Below are 20,377 nucleotides of genomic sequence, written 5' to 3' on the forward strand. Positions count from 1 at the left end.
CTTTGGCTAGAAGGGTTTCAGAGATCAGGGCCCTTACCTCTGAACCACTGTATACTGTCTTCTTTAAGGACAAGGTGCGACTTTGGCCACATCCATCCTTTCTTCCAAAGGTGGTCTCGCACTTCCACAGTAATCAGGACTACTTCTTTGAGCGCTTGCTCATGTCCATTCCACTGTAGGTGTGTGCACGCCTCCGTGCACAGTTACCCGGAACTTTTTCCTCTTAGCAAATCCCGTGGGGCTGGCTCTGGCGCCCCCTGGAGCCCCGAGCACATGCCGCAGTATATGAGGTGCTGCCAGCCCTACGCCCCCTCTGTTTCTTCTTTCCGCCCATGACAGTTGCTGGAACTAGCTTTGCTCTCAGCAAGTACTATTCCCCTTGCTTGGACTTGTTTGTTAATTCTAACTTAGTTTTAGTTAGTTAAGTAGTTGTTAAGTGTTGTTAAGAGTAGTTCGAGATAAGGTAAGTCCCTGCAGGGACTTCAAGTGGCCGGGCTATGCCCCAGTCGCCAGGATTCAAGCCGTGTGCCTCCTGCAGGAAGGCCTTCCCACTCAGCAACCCCCCCGACTGCTGCCTTAAGTGCTTGGGGGAAGCACACAGAAAAGAGAAGTGTAAGATTTGCAGGGCTTTTAAACTGAGGACTCAAAAGGATCGAGAAATCCAGTTGAAAGTCCTGTTGATGGAGGCAGCACTCCACCTGGCATTCGAGCCAGCCTGCTCTATCTCAGCACCGAGCGTGACCTCAGTACAGAGCGCACCGCTGGCACCGGCCTTGACTCGGCCCTGCGCAACATCGCCGGCACCAAAGAGGAAGAAGCAGTGTGCAGAGTGCAGACACTCTCCTGCCCCATCGGTACGGGCAGGATTGAGTACGGAGATGCACCGGACCGGGCCCATCAAGTCTTCTGTGATGCCTGCATTTCCGGTCACTGAGCCTCCCCCAACACCTGGGAGTGGAAGAGTGCACCTGCCGACGCCATCAACACCGCAGGCTTTTCAGGCAACAAGAGCCTTGATGGCTTTGCCTATGCTACCGCTGCCCACCCCTCCGCCAAGGGAAAAGTGGCCAGTGACATGGGGGAAACCTGAGTTGGGTCCCCCTGAATGGCGGTGGAGATCCCCGGTATGGGGAGGAAGATCTCCTGCCAGACAGTCTCAGAGGGTAGAGCAGAGCTGCTCCCCCAGCAGTCGCTCCAGGTCGGCGGCATCGAGCCGACTTGCTCCGGCACAGGACATGAAGTCTCCCTCTCGGCGCCAACGTTGATCCCCGGCACCAGAGGCAGCTCATGCCAGGAGGCGACACCGGTCGAGGTCTGCCAGGCGGCGCTCGGACAGCTCCTGTTCCAGATTCGCAGCACCGAAGACTTCGCCCGTACCTAGACGGCGCAGAACCTAGTCGCTGTCGGAGGACCTGACACCACGCAGTCCACGACTCAGAACCCGGTCGCCAGAGTCCGGCTTGGCACCAAGGAGTTCAGAGCGATCTCAGTCACCGAAGGTGTCTGCAGGGCTGCAAGGCAAGCAACAGCGGAAATCATCAGTACCGAGATGACGTTCCGGTACCTCTAGCTTTTCGGAGCACACTTCTGTTCGTTGGCACTGCTCGCGGTGATGGAGGTAGTCATCGTCCTCCAGGGCAGTCCCTGGCACGAAAGGCTACCTGGGACCGAGGATGTACACGGCACCGCTGGTCCAGTGACTCGGGGTCTTATGGGGGGACAGTCGTCGGGAGAGCCGATGTCCCCACAAAGCGTCACAGCCTGTGGTGCAGTCAGCCCCTGGTTTGCCCCAGGGACAATGGACACAACAATGGCCTTATTGGGCCCCATGGGGTATCCAGATGGGGCCGGGGCCCCAATCCATTATGTCATTGGGGGTGCAGTCCATGCCTCTGGCACAGGAGAAGGCCCATAGACGCCAATCCTTGGATGAGGAGTCAGACCCCATGGAGGGACCCTCAACAGGTGCAACCGTTCGCCAGGAGGGAGCACACCCACAGGACACGCCTCGGCAGTCTTTCTCCTCACCGGACGAGGCAGTATCCCGGGACCACTCGGCGCCACTAGAGGATTTCAGCATGCACCAGGAGCTGCTCAAAAGGGTGGCCTCCAACTTGGGGCTGGAGGTGAAGAAGTTAGAGAAGGGTGAAGATAGCCTCTTTAATGTGCTGGCGGTGGCTGCCCCAGTGAGAGTAGCCCTCCCAGTCCACAAAAGGGTCCTTAAGATTGTAAAGGCCCTATGGCAAACCCCTTCCTCGGTCACCCCTACATCAAAGGTGGCCGAGAAAAAATATTATGTCCCGGCCAAAGGGTTTGAGTATTTGTTCACTCACCCAGCCCCGGGAACCTGGTGGTAGATGCAGCTAACCAGCGAGACAGGCAAGGTCAGCCAGGGTCCACTCCCAAGAACAAAGACAATAAGAAGCTGGACTTGTTTGGGAGAAAGGTTTATTCCATGGCAAGCCTGCAGTTCAGGATTGCCAACCATCAGGCTCTCCTGGGCAGGTATAACTTCAACCTGTGGGACTCCCTCAGGCGGTTTGCTGAGGCCTTGCCCCAGGACTAGGCTGCAGACGTTAGCACCATCATGGAGGAAGGAACCACGGTAGCTAGGGCAGTGCTCCAGATGTCCTGTGACGCTGCTGACTCGGCGGGCAGGGCCATAGCCTCCGCCATCTGTATGAGAAGGTGCTCATGGCTGCAATCCTCAGGCCTGTCCCAGGGAGTGCAGCAGTACATTCAGGACCTCCCCTTTGATGGGTCGGCCCTATTCTCTGACCAGACCGATGCGAAGTTGCACGGTCTGAAGGACTCCAAGGCCACGCTTCGCTCCCTGGGCCTGTACACACCCCAGTCTTCCAGGCATCAGTCACGGCCCCAGGCGCACCAGCCGCCAAGGCCTCCTCCCAGGACTTTTCAACCCTATAGGAATAGGGATAGGAATAGGGGGTTTAGAAGGAGAAATCAGCACCCTCGCTCATCCTCAGCTCCCCAGCAGGGGCCCCCCCAGGAGGTCGGGCAACCAGAGGAGACAATTTTGATGGTGCGCCCGAGGGCGGTGCCCCAACTGCTCTCCTGGATCCGCCCCCCCCTTCCTAAACAGGTTAAGGCCCTTCTTTCCTGAATTGGCAAAGATCATGTCGGACCGCTGGGTCCTTGGGATAGTCTCAGGGGGCTATGACCTACAGTTTACATCTACCCCGCCCCATCCCTCTTCAGGGACCCCTCTCATGAGCAACTCCTCTTGCAGGAGGTGGACTACCTCCTCAACATAGGAGCGGTGGAAATAGTCCCTCAAGGCAGAAGGGGAAAAGGGTTCTATTCAAGGTACTTCCTCATCCCCAAGGTGACTGCGCCGACTAAACAAATATGTCAGACGACTCAGGTTCTGCATGATCTCCCTAGCCTCCATAATCCCTTCTTGGATCCAGGGGACTGATATGCCACCCTTGACCTCAAGGACACATACTTTCATGTGTCTATCCTCCCCAGCCACAGGCATTTTCTCTGTTTCACCATGGCTGGCTCCCACTACCAATTTACAGCCCTACCCTTTGGCCTATCTTCAGCTCCAAGAGTGTTCACCAAGTGCATGGCGGTAGTGGCTGCCCACCTGAGACGAAAGGGTGTGCAAATTTTTCCTTACCTAGACGATTGGCTGATCAGGGGCAGGTCCAAGTCCCAAGTGCGGGAGAGTGTGACCCTCACTTGCTCCACGTGCTACAGGCTGATACTGCTCATAAATGAGCAGAAGTCCACACTAACCCCTGTGTAATGCATAGAAATCATTGGGGCCACCCTGGATGCTTCCCAGGCCAGAGCCTTCCTGCCTCAGCCACGATTCGAAACGATGGTCTGTATCATCTCCCAGCTGCACCGATGCCCAACAACAGCCAGGCACTGCCTACAGCTGTTAGGCCACATGGCAGCCTCCACATACATAGTGAGACTAGCTCGCCTGAGGCTCAGACGCTTCAGGCATGGTTGGCCTCAGTATATGTGCCAAGCAGACAACCATTGGACTGAGTGGTCACAGTTCCCCCACCCATCTTAGCCTCCCTAAACTAGTGGCGGACTCCCAGGGCAGTGGTGAAGGGCGTTCCGTTCAGGGAACTGGTCCCATCAGTCACCCTAATTTCTGATGCGTCGGATGTAGGATGGGGAGCCCACATCAGCGCCAACCTAGGCACTCAGGGTCTCTGGTCGGGGGAGGAGAGGCTCATGCACATCAACATGAAGGAGCTGAGGGCCATTCGCCTAGCGTGCAATGTGTTCCTCTGATTCCTGACAGGCAGAGTGGTGCAGATGCTGACGGACAACACCGCAGCCATGTTTTACATAAACAGGCAGGGGGGAGTACACTCCTCGGCCCCCTGCGAGGAAGCTATCCTTCTGTGGGACTTTGCGGTGAGGCACGATTTCCACTTGACTGCCTCTCACCTCCCAGGAGTGAGGAACAACGAGGCAGACCGCCTCAGCAGGTCATTTCTACCCCGCCATGACTGGTCGTTGCACGCAGAGGTGGTGGCTATGATCTTCCAGAAGTGGGACATTCCCCAACTGGACCTATTTGCATCGGCCTGGAACACGAAGTGTCTGAGGTTCTGCTCGCTCCTGGGTCACGGGACTGCTTGAAGACGTGCACTCACCTATAGTGGAATGGACATGAGCAACATATCTCGAAGTACATCAGTTACTGATAAGTAACCTTGTTGTTTGTCACCCAGTCTTTTACCCAAAGCTACATCTTACCAGGAAGGAGCAAAGGCTTCCCTTGTTAGATGTTAGCATGCCTTGGCATTCTACATAGAGAGAACCAAACTATTTTGAAAGACTACTCAGCTTTTCATAGCAGTTGCAGAAAGGATGAAAGGGGGTCGAGTCGTGGCCCAGAAAATCTCCTAATGGATTATGTCATGCATGCATGCTACGATCTGGTGAAAGTACCGCCTCCTTGCCTGACAGCACACTCCACAAGATCGCAAGCTTCAACAGCAACATTTGTGGCACAGGTTCCAGTCCTTGACATATCCAGGGTGGCAACCTGGTCATCTATACACAAGTTTACTCATCCAGCAGGCAAGGAGTGATGCAGTCTTAGGTCAAGCAGGCTTATTGTCCATCTCAGCATGGAACTCCAACCCCAACACCTGGCTCTTGGCTTGTAAATCACCTACACAGCATGAGCACCACATCTCGAAGAACAACAGTTACGGAAAGGTTAGTAACTGTTTTTTCAGTTTCATGGGGTTAGCATCACAGTGGACCCTGAAGATCCAACTCAAAGTAAAATAATATGTCCATAAGGTATTCAGTATTTCAGAATTTTTATATTTACCTGCCAGTTCATATGTGGAGTTGTACATCTAACTTTCAAACTCCATAGAGTTAAGACTTGGGTTAAAACAAAATTTCCTTCTTTGACAGGGCAACCAGCCCAGTGGATGGAGAGAACCAGCAAACATGACATATCTTGACTTTAGTCTGTCCTTTGATACAGTCCTACATGACAGTCTCACAAGGCAACTAGCAAACTAGATGAAATTACTATAAGCTGGGTGCACAACTGGTTGAAGAACCATTCTCAAAACGTAGTTATTGGTTTGCTCTTAAACTGGGAGGACATGTCAAGTGGGGTCCAGCAACGTCTGTTCTGGGTCTGGTACTGTTCAGTATTTGCATTAACAACTTGGATGATGGAGTGAAGGGTTCAGTTATAAAATTTGCAGATGACACCAACTTGGGAGAGGCTGTAAGCACTTTGGAGGACAGGATTAGAACTCAAAACAACTTGATAAATTAGAGAATTAGTCTGAAATCAGTAAGATGAGATTCAGTAAAGAAGAAGTGCAGAGTACTACACATAGGAAGGAAAAATCAAATGCATAAATATAAAATGGAGAATAACTGGCTAGGCAGTGGTATTGAAGAAAAGGCTCTGGCGGTTATAGGGATCACAAATTGAATATGAGTCAACAATATGATGTTGTTGCAAAAAAAGGCATGTCATTCTGGGAAGTATGTAAGATCTGGCTGGTAAATTGTTCTGTTCTATTTGGCACTGGAGTACTGTGTCCAGGTTGGCTTAATTTGCGGCAAGGAAGATTTAAGTTAGATATCAAGAAAAACTGCTAACTGTAAGGATAGTTAAGTACTGGAACAGGTTACCCAAGGAGGTTATGGAATCCTCTTGGGGCGGGTGGAAGAAGAATGTGGGAGAATGGATTAGGTGACATCAAGGTCCCTACAAGCCCTATATTTCTGAGACTTCTGTGATTCATTTAGTCTTTAACAAGTGGATGCATCTGTGTATGCATTACTTTGAATTGGAGTAAATAAAAATTGACATCTTGTATAAGCTAAACCAATGAAAAGAAAATCACAGGTATTTTCTTTTAGGCCCTGATTCTTCAACTACTCTTGCACGTGATTGATTTTTAATACCACTAGTAGTTTCACTGACTATTAAAATAAAGCATATACGTAAGTGATTGCAGGATTGGAGCTTAGTAAATAAGATTCCTGAAAAATTAGTGGATGTCCTGTGGAAAAGACAGAATTGTATTTACTTTACTCCCTGGCTGTTTAGACCACAGAGGTCCTTGGCTGGATTTTGTTGATTAAAAACCCAAATCTTTTTTTCTCCTTCTTCATACAGTGTATTCTATCTATCTTATGCTGTTATACTGCTGCCCATCACTGCAGTTTTCACAAAGGGACTTAGGCAAACTCAGCTGCCCCTTTGGGCACCTAAGTCCGACATTTAGGCACCACTAACACAAAACCATTGCTTAGTTGTTGCCTTACCCAGTGTCCACATTGTATATATTTATTGGAACAGGGACTTGACCCTGCTCTTCCATATCCCAGGTGATAGCCCTACCCATTGGGCTAGAGAGAGTGAATCTCACTCTGTGGTTCAGTAGATATTTTCCTATGTACAGCTCCAGAAACAGAGATTGAGAGATCTGCTCCAAAATAGCCAAGAACCTGTGATCAGGGCACTCACCTGGGTGTGGGACACGTTTCCAAATCTCTGCTCTGCCTGATTTGGAGCAGGGACCTGAACCCAGCTCTCAGGTAGGTGCCCTAATCAGTGGGTTATTGGCTGTAGTGGGGATGGTGTGTCTGTTTGAAGAGCTGACCTGACTCACTCCAGGAGAGGGTTCCCAGCCACAAATCTTGGTGGAGGCAGGCACCCCTCTGGCCCATCAGTCAACCACGTAAGGCCCAGATCAGTGGGTTAAGGTGCCTTGATGCCTTTACGGAGCTGGGCTCTAAAGCCCGCCTTCTCCTTTCCTCTGCATTTCACTGCTGGCTGGCTTAGGTGACTTCTCACTTAGCTTGCTGGGTTCTGAGAATTCCTCTCTTAGGCACCTCACTCTCCCTATTCAATGCATGAGAAGTCTGGGTGCCTAATTCAGGCTGTGAATTCCACTGGTAGCAAGGCAGCTAGGAACTGGGAGTGGCATTGCCTAAGTGCCGTAGGTGAATCTAGCCTGGAGAGCCTTCTACGTAGAATCAACAGCAATAGTGAAATTCCTAGTGGACTTCATGGGAGTCTCTTGACCTTTTTCCTTTTTGGGGTCGAAACTCTGGTTGGGTAGACTGCTTTTTTTCCCCTTTAAGATTTTATTAATTTGATGGGGGAGATTAGTAGGGGTTTAGTGGTTGAAGGGGTGTCGGGGTCAAAGAGGTCTTACATATTGTGTAATCCTAACAGCAGATAAGTTTACGTATTGTTACATCTGTTTGAAAAACCAAGATGAGCTAAAAAGCTTGAAAGGAGTAGCTGGAGCAGTTTTTTCCATTAACATGTAGTCAAAGGCAGAAAATCATAGAAGAGTTCTGGTGTTGCCTAAATATTTTTATTAGTTAATTAAACTATAATAACCTTTAACTTCATTTTGGATTAACTGTTCCTAGAGTTCAAAAGTATTTTAAGAGGTCAATAATGGTCGCTTTGCCTTTCAATCAATCTGTGTGGGCTAAATCTCAGTCAATAACGATGCGTTTTCCAGATGTTATGCACAGCGGGGAAGGGTGTGTGTACACGTCTGTCTGTCTGTCTGTCTCTCTCTAATATATGCGCTAATGGTGGGAAACAATCCATCTTCTTTCATTTGCACTCTACCTTGTAAAAATGAAAACTACAGGAAAAAAATTAGTATAGCCTGACACGTGTGATCTAAAGTAAAATATCTGATTATTGCAAGAGTTCTGTGGCACCTTAAATGCTAACAAATTTATTTGGGCATAAGCTTTCGTGGGCAGAAACCCACTTCGTCAGATTATTGTTCAGTATAAGTACTTTATAGTACAAGTACGTTACAGCTACCAGCTGACATACATTTTTACTCATGAGTAAAGAGGGCTGATTATGAGAGAGTGAGGGCAGGGAAAGTGAGAGATCAAGAAGGGATAGGTAATTTAATAGCACATAGGGCATATTTAATTTCCCAGGAAATAAAAAGTGAAGACTGTCGTTATATGCTGAAACCTGGGTTTTCTTTGTGAAATGTATTCATTTCTTTACAACTTCTTCAGACTCTGATTGATCAGGAGTCCATCTGCATTTTTGCCTCAGAATAAACAGCTGCTTACAGACACGAATACAAAGTGCATCATGAGGGAAGCAACCCGAACAGTTGTATAAAACTCATAAGGCTCTGTCTTGAACTGTCTTGAACTGCTGCTAAATCGTCTCCTCTTGCCAGGGCAGGGACAAAAATCGAGGGTGGACACGAGCAGAGTAGGGGAGTTGCCATTTCCACAGTGCTCCCTACAAGTCTCTCCAGAAAAAGTTCCCTCCTCCTCTCTCTATATATATATTTGCTGCTTTTATCAGCTAGGATTCTCCTTTTTTATTGTATTTGCTGTTGTTGAAATTCTACCTCTCCAGTTTTCTTTGTTTTATATTTAACTTCTTCAGATGATTTTATTGAGTTATTGCAATTTTTAAAAAAATAAAAAAACTCAGCACCAGGTACTTAAACTTAGCATATCTAGAACAGAATGGGGTCAGGGCAGCCATTTATCTCTGTACCTGAGGGTATGAATTTCACAACTATAATTGCTACAATATAATTCTTATTAATGTTGTGCTATAATTCCATTTAATTCCAAAGGCTAGTCAATGCATTAGGATTTGTCAACATATTATTTTGCACAGTTTATGATCTGTAAAATTATGCTCTTCAGTATTGTACCGTGTAAAGGAAAAGCCCTAAAAATCAGTTTTAGGTTGGAGAAAATAATCTTTTCTAGATGGGGTTTGGAAGACGGGGCTCTTTTATTTGAAAAGTAATGAAGTTGAATTTTTAATCAATGCTTTGTTGAACCTTTAATGCCATTGTGGTTACTTGTTTATGAAAATATATTAGCATCAGCTGTCTTATAGCTACTTAAGAAAGGTACTGTGGGTATTTTTATGAAGTAATAGCTATAACCAGGACATTTTATGTAATTAAAAGTACCTGTTTTCCTGCATTGTAAGTAAAAAGGGAGTAGGTGAGTTTTAAGGCACAGAGAATAATTAAATATGAATTGTGTGTCAATGATTTCACTTTATTCTTATGAAATATCCTGGTTTCTTAGGTAGCGAATATGATGAGGAAGAAGTAGACTATGAAGAATCAGACAGTGACGAGTCCTGGACCACAGAAAGCGCCATCAGCTCTGAAGCTATCCTCAGTTCAATGTGTATGAATGGAGGGGATGAGAAGCCTTTTGCCTGTCCTGTTCCTGGATGTAAAAAAAGATATAAGGTGAGCTATAGCAGAGTCTTGGTTTCTTTCTGTTTTGTTGCAGTAGAAGAGAGTGTCTGTGAAAGCAATTCACATCTTTCTGCTTTATTAGACCTTTTGCTTTTATTTTTATAAGACTTCGACAGATTCTCATATCGCTGCACAATGTCTTTTTCAGACTGATTTCCCTCTCAAACACATTGAAGTCATATACAGCATAATATTTTGAATCTATATTGACTGATCAAGAGAGACTGCTAAAAGGGATTATTAAAGCCATTGAGTCCTTATTGGTTCACATATTATAATTAGTAATCCTTTAATAATTATCTGCTGAATTGGAAAGATGATGCAAACACTCATCTGTTCAATGGAATCACGCATGTTACATATAAAACTTATCCAAGCCAATGATAGGGTCCTCTGTATATAACCATTACAGATTTCATTCTATGCTGTACTGAAAGTATGCCAGTGATGCCTCTGCTGGTACAGGTGATGTGCAAAATATACCATTTAATTTTAAAAAGCCAAAGGCCATCTCAGGGAGGACTGAGCAGTAACCTCATAGAAAACCTGTATAGGGTGAATTCTGACCCCGATCTTGAAAATTGTATGTATGGGCAGAATCTTGTACCGGTGCAGAACCTCACTGACTTCTCATGGGCATGACAGTCAGTCTGTATGGATTTGATTGCAGGATTGGGGGCTTCTGTTTGCATAACATACATTCTGGGAAACCTTTTTTTTTTTTTTTAAATAAGGGACCTTTGCATAAAAGTCTGCTCATCCGCTTCTGCTTACACCCATTTTAATGTCCTAATGTTCTCTTTGCAACATCACAGTATTCTAGTGTGGAGATATCTCTGATGTCGTGGGCAAAGGAATATTATTTCACATGAATTAGAGCAGGTTACAGAAAAGATTCTTTTTTTTTATGCCAAAGTTTCTAAACAATAAAAATGCAGGGCTATGGGGCAGGATTTTCTTTCTAAATTAGATGTTTTTCAAAGTTATCTAGGAAGCATTAAAAGGATGTTTTAAAATCTAGCAGGCCCAAAGGACTCCAATCTACAGTATATACACCAGCAAAACTGCCACTGAAGATAAGGCTTTTTTAACAGCTGCTGAGTAAGGTCTTAAAAGGGAATACAAACCTGAAATATGAAGGAGAGAAATGCAGGGAGACTAGTAATGTTTGAAGATATATAAATCCTGACCATATCAAATATACTGTGCATGAAAATGTACAGCACTTGAAAATCTGTGCTTTACTGATTCTGCAGCTATTCTGAACTTCTTACAGCCCCTCTAACTCAGTAATGTTTTTCACAAGATGTGTGCGCTTGTACATGGAGATCAGTCATGAGCAGGGCCCCCACATGGTTGGGGGGGGGAGGGGGGAAGAGTACACTTTACCGGGGCCTGAGGCCCTGGGGGGCCCAGCCCAGCCTGCAACACCCATAACAGGTTAAAAGCTTAAACAGGTTAATGTTAAAAGCTTGTACTGGGCCTGAAAAAAGTATACTTGGGCCCTGGTAGAAGAGATGGGTGCACACTTTCTATAGCAGTGTGTCAGTCCTGTATCTGAAGAGTGGTTTGAATTGTGAATTACATAGTAATTGTTTTAAACTTCAATTACAGGAAAAGCTCAGCATAACCTCTTAGGGTCAGGGGTGGGGAGAAACATTTTTGGGTTAGTGTCAGTGAGGAGATGTGATCACATTATGCAAGATTAACACATTTTCTTTATGGCAGAAGGTGTGTAAGTGGAAGGGTATAGAATAAAAGCTAAATGTTTAGCTCAGGAAGCAAACAAGCCATGGCAATTGTTAGGAGTTACTTTCCCCAGAGGGCATCTGTGCATTGCAGAAAACATTTATTTAGTGGAAAGAGCTAGAAGGAGAACCCTGTAATTTACTATATCCTGTCTGTTCTCTGTTTGACTGCCAGTTCCTCTGTCTTTTTATTGCCAAATAAGCAAGCTGTTCCTGCCTGCTTCTGCTATCTCACTGCCTTCATCTCAAATGCATGAGGACTGTCTTGCACACCATTAATGTTAGAACAGTCAGACAGAGAACAAATTAGTGACCCACAGAGAGGCTGACAGAGAAAGCAGCAAATAAAAAGTACCATAGTTTCTGAAAAATACTTATCCCTGTTTAGTCCAGATGAGTAAGGACATTTCCTTTATCTCTGTCTCGATTCCAGTTAGTTGCTTCTGTTTCCTCATTTCTCCTCTTAGTGTAATTTATTTTCTGTGTTTTATCTTTGTTTCCTCTTCCCTTTGTTTTGTGTCAAGTGTGCATCATGTTTCCTCTTGATCTTCCCTTTGTTTAACCCCCCACCTTAGAAGAAATATTTGCTGAGTCTGGGTAAGAGTCCTGATATCAAAGGACCACACATGGAACTTCCTACTAAGTGCTGGGTAATAACATCGATGGCTGTACAACTGGACCATAATTACAAACAGGAACAGTGAAGCACACATATAGTAATTATCAGAGCCACCTTGCATCTGAAAAGATCTAAGTTACTTCTGGGGAGAGAGGGGATAAATCAATACAGCTTTCTTTTGTCCAGCATTTAGATGATCTGTGTTTTTATATTATGACGACTTATTTGTATTATGAGAGTGCCTCGAGGCCCCCAGGCAGGGTCAGGGCTCCATTTTGCCAGCACTGTATTACAGTAAAAGACTGGCTCTGCACCAGAGTAATTAATGTAATTAAGCAGTGTAATTAAGACGGGAGTCAGAAGTGAGTGTAAAAATATTTTGAAGGAATGGGGGAGAGAAGATAATGGAAACTGTAATAAGAACATGTTTTTACATAGACCAGATCAATATCAGAAGTCCCTATTGGCCATCTGCCAAGTTGTTATCTGGTGACAGTTTCCCATAGGCATCATAGTAGAAGTGAGTCAAACATGTAATTGCTGTTTTTCAGTCTTTTTTTTTTTTTTTAAAAGTCATAAAATTGTCTACCAATAAATTGTAATAATAATATTGTTACTATAGATTCTATTTACTATAATCGGTCTTAGAATTTTTTTCTATTACAGTTGTATTTTTCTAATATACGAGCCTAAGCTTCCTTAAAAGGTTCTAAGTCTATATTTGGTGGGATTTTCAAAAGAAGTAACTAAGTAACTCATTGGAGAGACAAGGTGGAGGTGGGTGAGGTATATCTTTTATCAGACCAAATTCTGTTGGTGAGAGAGACAAGCTTTTGAGTAACTCATTGACTCATGCTCTAGAGTATTTATATTATACATCTTTGAAACATGTTTGTGCTTTGTTTCTCCATAGCTAAACAGCTAAATATTGGGCTCCTAGATCCACATTTAGGTGTCTATTAAGTGAGTGGGATTTGTGTTTCTAAGGCACTTCTGAAAACCCCATTCTTGGGAGGCCAAAATATGGATTTAAGAGTATAACATTAAGCTCTTATAATGTTAGCCAAAGTCAATAATGTGTTGGCTAGCTTTAGAAAAGCAAAGCTGAAACATATCTGAATTATGTTTGATGCAGAAGAATCTATTTAGACAACTGCTATAGATCAAATAGATCGCTGGTGTCCTTGCACGTTTGTACTATTATTGTATATGATCTCATACTTTAATGCCTTAGATAGTGACATTGTAGCCACACAAACCCACCAGTACCATTACTAGAACTCCCTGGTATCTCCTTGTGTTCTGGTCCTAGTTTCATTGTTCTTTCATCTAGTTTAAAATTTCTGAATGTCTTTCTATGCCGCAGTCTTCTTCCTCAGATCTGTGTCTCACATAATTAATCTAAGCATCTAGAGCAATAGAAGTGACAGAAAGGTTTGGTGGCGCTGTTCTCTGTACCTCAACAAATAACCCAGACACACAACGAAGTGTTTACATTAGAGCAGTGGGAAAACTTCAGAAGAGTTGACTTATAATTCCAACAACACTCTTCTTTCAGTGCTTTAGGCAGAGATCTAATCGTTTCATTTTGCTTTGGTTTCTCACAGCTTGAGCATTTTGCTACTTTTCAAAACCTTCTCTAACCCAATGAATCTTAAAACACAAGCCAAGCTGGAATTTCCTAGCATTCTCTGCCTAGAAAAAGGCTGTGCTTTTTCATCCATCAGAGGTGTGCGTATGTGGCTTCTGCACATGAGGTTTTCAAAAATAGCCCCTTAAAGAATCCAATAACAAAGTTGCAAGTAAACCTGAAGTGAAACATTTGCCATAAGTGATCATGTTATTGTTCTACAAACTGAGGGTATTTGGTTTATCCAAAGACCCAGACTCTTGAAGAGGAAGCAGTTAATATACTTGGGACTTGTCTACATGGCTCAGTAAAATGCATTATAGGAATGTGATTTATACATTGCTCTGGCTGCCTCATGAAGACTCTGGGCGTGAAATAAAAGGCACCTATTCCTACATTGACATGAACTAGCTACCTTTCAGTTAGTAGTAGTAGGGTCTACATGGGGCATTTAGTGTGCTCTACAAGTCACACACTTCTAATGAACTTTCCCCATGCCATGTAAACAAGCCTTGAGAGACCAAGTCTCAATGAGATGAGTCCTTAACAAGTCATTCAACCCATTAAAGGCAGATACATAAAATGTCACCTTAGATAGACCACCACCACTGCTCTCAGAATCTGCAAGAAGAATGTAAGCTGATACCACGTAAGAAAAGCAACAGAGGCTTTCATCCAGGTCTTAGTACAAGGCTCTCGAGCTGCCAGCTTCCTGATTCTGCAGGTTAAACTAAAAGGTACTAACACAGATTGTCTTAGGCAAAATTGACATCTTCCCTTAAAAGGCAAACTATGCAGGAATTGTGATGATAGTAGTTCTAAGACAACTAGAGAACAGTGGTTTCAGTTGTAAATATCCTCAAACCATGCTTATTTATTTTTCAAGTGTGTTTTAGAGGGGGTTAGAGAAATGGGGAGGCTTTGTGAAATCAGGTGAAAGTCCAACCTAAAGTTGACTGTTCCCGGTGTACTTAATTCTCTAAATTCTGCACATATAAGGCTATCAAGTTGTGTTGCTGCCTTATGAAAAATGTTAATATCTAAAAGTAAAAATACGGCAAATGATGATAGCTGCTTTGGCCCTTTGGAGGAGTGTATCTGAATACTACTGTGCTTGCTCCTTTGTGCTTGAATATGTTCTTACTGGCTTCTCTATAGACAATGCATGGAAGGCTAGGATGAGCTAGACTTTCACCCCAACTCATTGTACACTAAGTGTCCATGTGGAACTTACTGCCACACACTAAGTTTCCCTAATGTGCTTTGACCCACTCTGCTGCCCTGCATGTAAAGTTCCGTGGTGCACTTAATCTTCTGTTTCAAAGCAGAGCCTACACAGAAAGTTGGTGAGCTACAGGTTAGTATGAGGTAGATTTACACCGCTGCTTGCCATGAACTGTTTGTATAGACACGCTTTTAGTTAATTTGTAGGTATTTTTCCAATAGTATTGAAAGGACCATTGGAAAATCCCTATTCAAAGTGTCAGAAAGTAAAGAACATCTATTTCTTGTCAAACCACATGTTAATTTTCAACAGGTTAACCCTTTAGTGATAAGTTACTACGGTAAGTTTGACCCATTAAAATTGTATGCCCTAATTTGCACAGACTATGCCTTCCTGAGGCCCAAGCCATTAGTCATGTCTTGAATGCATAAGAAGGGAGGGTGTACTTGTACTGTAGCAAACACCTACAGACAGTTCCTAATCATGATGCAATTTTGTCCCCTAAAGTTTAATAGTCAATTCCGGTTTTTATATCAGGAAGTCGAACAATTATGTTAGACCACTTATGACAACCACTATTTCACTCTTTCACCTACAGAATGTGAACGGTATAAAGTACCATGCCAAGAATGGCCACAGAACACAGATCCGTGTACGCAAACCATTCAAATGTCGTTGTGGAAAGAGTTACAAGACAGCTCAGGGCTTGCGGCACCACACAATCAATTTCCATCCCCCAGTGTCTGCTGAGATTATCAGGAAGATGCAGCAATAATATGCTGGTCACAAATGTGCCAAGAAATCCTCACCAGCAGTTGCTGATTTTGAAAACAGCCACCTTTTTCAGGGGAAGCATTCAGCAACCCTTTAAAAAAATTAAATGCATGCTTTAAATTTTTCTGTAATTTTGGAATGATGTATCTTTGTAGAGTTAATGATTTTGTACATTTGCACTTGTAATCATCATACCCATTTTCATTACTTTGATATAAGGTGCTAAAAAAGCTATAGGTTCTTCAGAACACTTTCCCCAAAACAAAAATTAGGGGGTGTTGCATATTTAGTTTTACTGCAATGTTAAATAAGGGGGTGGGGAGGAAAGCTTAGCACTGACATCATTTCAAGATTGTAATGTGGTTGAAGATTTTCAACACATCAATTCATGTGTGTGTAAAACCAAAACAATACCACCATGGTCAAACTGGTTAACATGCCTTATGTAATGGAGTTATCAGTGGTGTAGCAAGTCTTTAGGTATTGGAAATATAAATAAGAAAGAATGTTTAACAATAATATGCTAAAAATATTTTCATACTTAAATAACATACTTTAAAAGGTGTGCTTGCTGTATTTTATATTATCTTGCAAATTCTTTTTTCCCTTTTGAAATGCTGACAACCTTGCCATTTGAATTAGTAAACAATCACTTTAGTGTTAGGATTACTACTTTGTTTTTGTACAAGATGTTGTATTAAGTTCATGCCCATCAAACTTTTGAGGACCAAGATCCCACTCCAACTACATATTTTCTCCTGAAATCTACTGTTAGAAAAACACTTGGAAATACTTAAGTGCAAATTTGTGTGTGAGAGAGAAACAATTCTATCTTCATCTCAGATGAAGTTTTAAAGCACTTTGTAGTTCTCTGTTGCCAACAGATTTAATGTTTTATGCGTTGCCAATTCTTGCAACTACTTTACTAGCTTATGCCTGTGGTTGCAAATAAAAATTAAAAATTCTAAGCATAGTTTGAGGAGGTATGTTGTTTGTGTTACGGAAATTTCTAGTGACCCTTCGTCATGTTCATTATATTTTGAGATTTTCTTTGTATATTTTTTGCCTCTTATTGTAGATCACTGCATTCCAATTGGAAATGTCTGTTTAGCTTTACAAATCACTTTGTGACATAAGCCTTACTCACGATGAGCTTCTTGCAAGTGGTGGTCAAAGACTGACTTAAAACAAGAGCCATCATAAAATAACTTGTCGGGACCATACCTGAACATGTATTGCTTACAGTACCATCATACCTTGAGCACTCTTCTCTCACAAGTGCTATTCTTTGAAGTTTAGAGCCAAAAAACCCCAACAAAACAAACTATAAAAATTCAGACCTATTTCCCATGATAACAAATTATTTTGAAATGTAGTAAGTAACTTTCCTCTCTCCCTGAATTTTGCATGAAAGTTCAGACAAATGGGAAACAGGCCTCTCTCCCTTTTTTAAAAACATTTCAAATAAACAAAGGATGACAATTTTCTGTTAACCAACTGTTGACTCCCTCATGAGGTTTTAAAGAAGTATTTGCAAAAACCCCATTTGAACAAATCATCATTGCCTCAAATCCTGAAGAGGAGACAGTGGTTGTATAAGAGTGTTGTCCATTCAATTTAAATGATCCAGACATGAGAATCAATTTGTTAGTGTAGAAAAGATCTCATTTAGTTATTTCCTACCTTCTGCAGTTTTGGCAGCAGGTTTGGATAGCAAATATCAATTGGCTCTCTGCTTGAGTGCAAGAAACTGTAGGCTAGTTAAGTTAGGTGAACAGCTAAACAGTCATAAAAAGTCATTGCATGTAAATTCTCTTCAAATATAAAAATGAAATTCCAGTTTCTATTTACCTATTCATTGTGACAGTATTATTAAACAGGTAAAGATGGGACTATTTTGTTATACTGTGTATAGTGAATGTATTGTACTGTGTCTGTGAAAAGTGTGCTTTAAATTATATTTTCATATGTTTTGTTGGGGACAAAGTACATTAAGTTTGAAAGTGACAGAGGTTTGTTTTAGAACTGAAGGCAACTTAATGAATCAAAATTCCTGTCAAGAAAGCTGCTTATAAATGTAAATCAAATCACATTTAAAATAAACTGCCTCTGACCCAAAACAAATATGAATGCTTCATTATTACTTATTATCTTTAAGGATGATTAGTTTGGTCTGCATAGACATAGTATTTGTATGCATTATTCAGTTCCTTTTTTGGCAATTTCTCAATGTAATAATTAAAACCAAATAAAAACACTCAGCAACCTATTGTTATCAAATTCTGTGGAATGCTACAGATTCTCCTTAAAAAATGATTTTCAAGATGTCGGTTTTTAGTTATAGCCAGCAGTTTCTTTCCTGTTTCCCACACAAAACACTCTCCAACGTTTTTAAAGAAAAAAATGCCTCTGAGGCTGTTGAAAATGACATCTTGATTCAGAGATCCAAGACTGGTCAGGTAAAGCATGTGTAGTCATATCCTCCGTTGGTCCAAAGTATCCCAGCTTTAGTGGTCTTCAGAGACGGAGGCATGATTCTGAGTGGATAACTGTGAGGATGTGGGAGGTTAAATAGGAACATGCTGTGGGGTTTGATACCTGTCTTTGGCCCTTTTTATAACCCAGTCAGAGAAGTAGGTAGGTTTTTTTAAAATGTAAATACAGTTCCACAACAAACCCCAAGGGAATTACTATGGAAATCTCCCTGTTGTACGTATCAGTTGGAGAATAAAGGTTGTTCACTTCTTGTAGCACTATGATTACTGCACAATGTGTCCCCCTGTGGGTGCTCCACTTTAGCTGTGCATGCACCTCTTGAGCCCTTGATCAGAGATTTTCATTAAGCAGTATCCGTCTGGCCACGCATGCACCCTATGCCTCTTTGAGGCTATATAGGGGTGCATGGATGAACCACCCTCAGTTCTTTCTCCACCAAATGTCCCCTAAAGAACAGCCCAAACCAGAGATGGAGGGGAGCGGGTAGCAGAGCACCCATGGGGGGGACACACTCAAAGAATCACTGTTACAGCACAAGTAACCTCCTCCTCTTCTTTAAGTAGCATCCCTATGGGTGCTCGACTTCAGGTGACTTCCAAGCAGTATCCCTATCTGGAGGAGGGAGCTTTGGAATAAGAGTCCAGAACTGAAGATAGTACTGCAGAACCAACTGCCACATCAGATCTGACAGCACAGATAAGGGTGTAATGTTTTGAAAACATACTTACTGATGTCCATATAGAAGCCCTACATATTTCAGATACTGGTACATTCTTCAGTAATGCTGTAGATGTTGCCTGTGATCTGGGTGAATGTGCTATCACCGGATGTGGGGGTGGAAATGATCACCTGCAGTATTATAACAAGTGATAACACATCACTACTGATCACTCTCAATAGTCTCTGAGTAGAGACTGAAGACCCTGTGGCTCTATCTGCAAAAGAAATGAAGAACCTAGCTGATTTCCTAAATTGCTTGGTCCTAGCTAAATAGAAGGCTAATGCCCTTCTACCATCCAGGGTACGTAAACAGGATTCTGTAGAGAATTCTGTAGCTTTGGGAAAAACACGGGTAGATGAATGGAGTGATTAAGGTAGATTGCTGATAGTACCTTAAGTAAGAATTTTGGTGTGAACATAGAGACCTGTCCTTAAGGAACACCGGGGGAATTGGCCATCATGGCTCCAATCTACCCACCCCTATCGGTCGATGTGATGGCTACTAAAAAGTCCATCTTCATAGATAAATGCAATAGAGAACAGGCTGCCATTGGTTCCAACAGAGGTATCATAAGGTAACTGAGTACCAGGTTGCAATCCCAGGTCAAGGAAGGGTTTCTAATCTATGGATAGAGATGCCCCAAACCCTTAATAAACCTAGATGACACCGGATGAGAATCCTACCAGAGCATGAAAGGCTGATATTGTGGCCAAATGGACCTTAATGGAACTGATAACCCCACTTTCTTTAGATCCAACAGAAAATCCAGGATGACAAAGTGAGGCAGGAGGCATTGATGACAATACCAATGGAAGAATCTCTTCCGTTTCTGCAAGTAGTGCTAGTTGATCTTTCTACTACTCAGTAACACCTGTTGTACTTCTGTAAAGCAGGAGGATTCTAACCCCATGAACCAACCAAGGAGCCACACCCTGAGGCAGAGACACAACCCACTTCCTCTGACAAGGATAAGGAATTGTGAGGAGCTTGAATGATAGTTGAACATACAGGTGAAGCAGGTAAGGGTGCCAATCTTGGCTCAGCCAGGTCCTCACTATAAGGGTATCTCTAGCTCTGTCCTGTCTGGTCTTGTTCATCACACTTAGTATCAGCTGTGTTGAAGGAAACACACAGAACAGACCCTTCTTCCAAGACAGAACAAAGGCATCTCCCAAGGAGTGATTACCCAGATCCCCTCATGAGCAAAAAAGAGAACACTTCCTGTTCTTAGGGGTGGTGAAGAGATCCACCTCTGGCAGCACCCATTTTAGGAATATGATATGGAGAACTTGGGTGTTTAGCTCCCATTTGTGAAAAGTATCCCTGTGAAAAGTATCTACTGAGGAAATTGGCTGTGGTGGTCTGAATACCTAGTAGGTAACACTGCT

General features: G+C 43.2%; 2 protein-coding genes across 4 annotated transcripts in view; one reads left to right on the forward strand and one right to left on the reverse strand.

The window, feature by feature from the left end:
* JAZF1 (JAZF zinc finger 1) overlaps window positions 1-18,033 on the forward strand; it is a 285,031-nt gene extending 266,998 nt beyond the window's left edge. Inside the window, exons 4-5 of the mRNA XM_067562014.1 lie at window positions 9,598-9,767; window positions 15,597-18,033. Of these exons, the coding sequence (XP_067418115.1) occupies window positions 9,598-9,767; window positions 15,597-15,773 (347 nt within the window). The 3' untranslated portion in view covers window positions 15,774-18,033. The remainder of the gene's footprint in view (window positions 1-9,597; window positions 9,768-15,596) is intronic.
* Window positions 9,608-20,377, reverse strand: part of TAX1BP1 (Tax1 binding protein 1) — a 118,251-nt gene continuing 107,481 nt past the window's right edge. For all 3 annotated transcript variants that reach the window (XM_067562011.1, XM_067562008.1, XM_067562009.1), the window contains one exon: window positions 9,608-9,744. In XM_067562011.1, the coding sequence (XP_067418112.1) occupies window positions 9,696-9,744 (49 nt within the window). In that variant the 3' untranslated portion in view covers window positions 9,608-9,695. The remainder of the gene's footprint in view (window positions 9,745-20,377) is intronic.

The sequence above is a fragment of the Emydura macquarii genome, unplaced genomic scaffold, assembly GCF_026122565.2.
Source record: "Emydura macquarii macquarii isolate MOO-44397 ecotype Brisbane River unplaced genomic scaffold, CSIRO-AGI_Emac_v2 contig_2422, whole genome shotgun sequence".
In the NCBI taxonomy this organism is placed as follows: domain Eukaryota; kingdom Metazoa; phylum Chordata; order Testudines; family Chelidae; genus Emydura; species Emydura macquarii.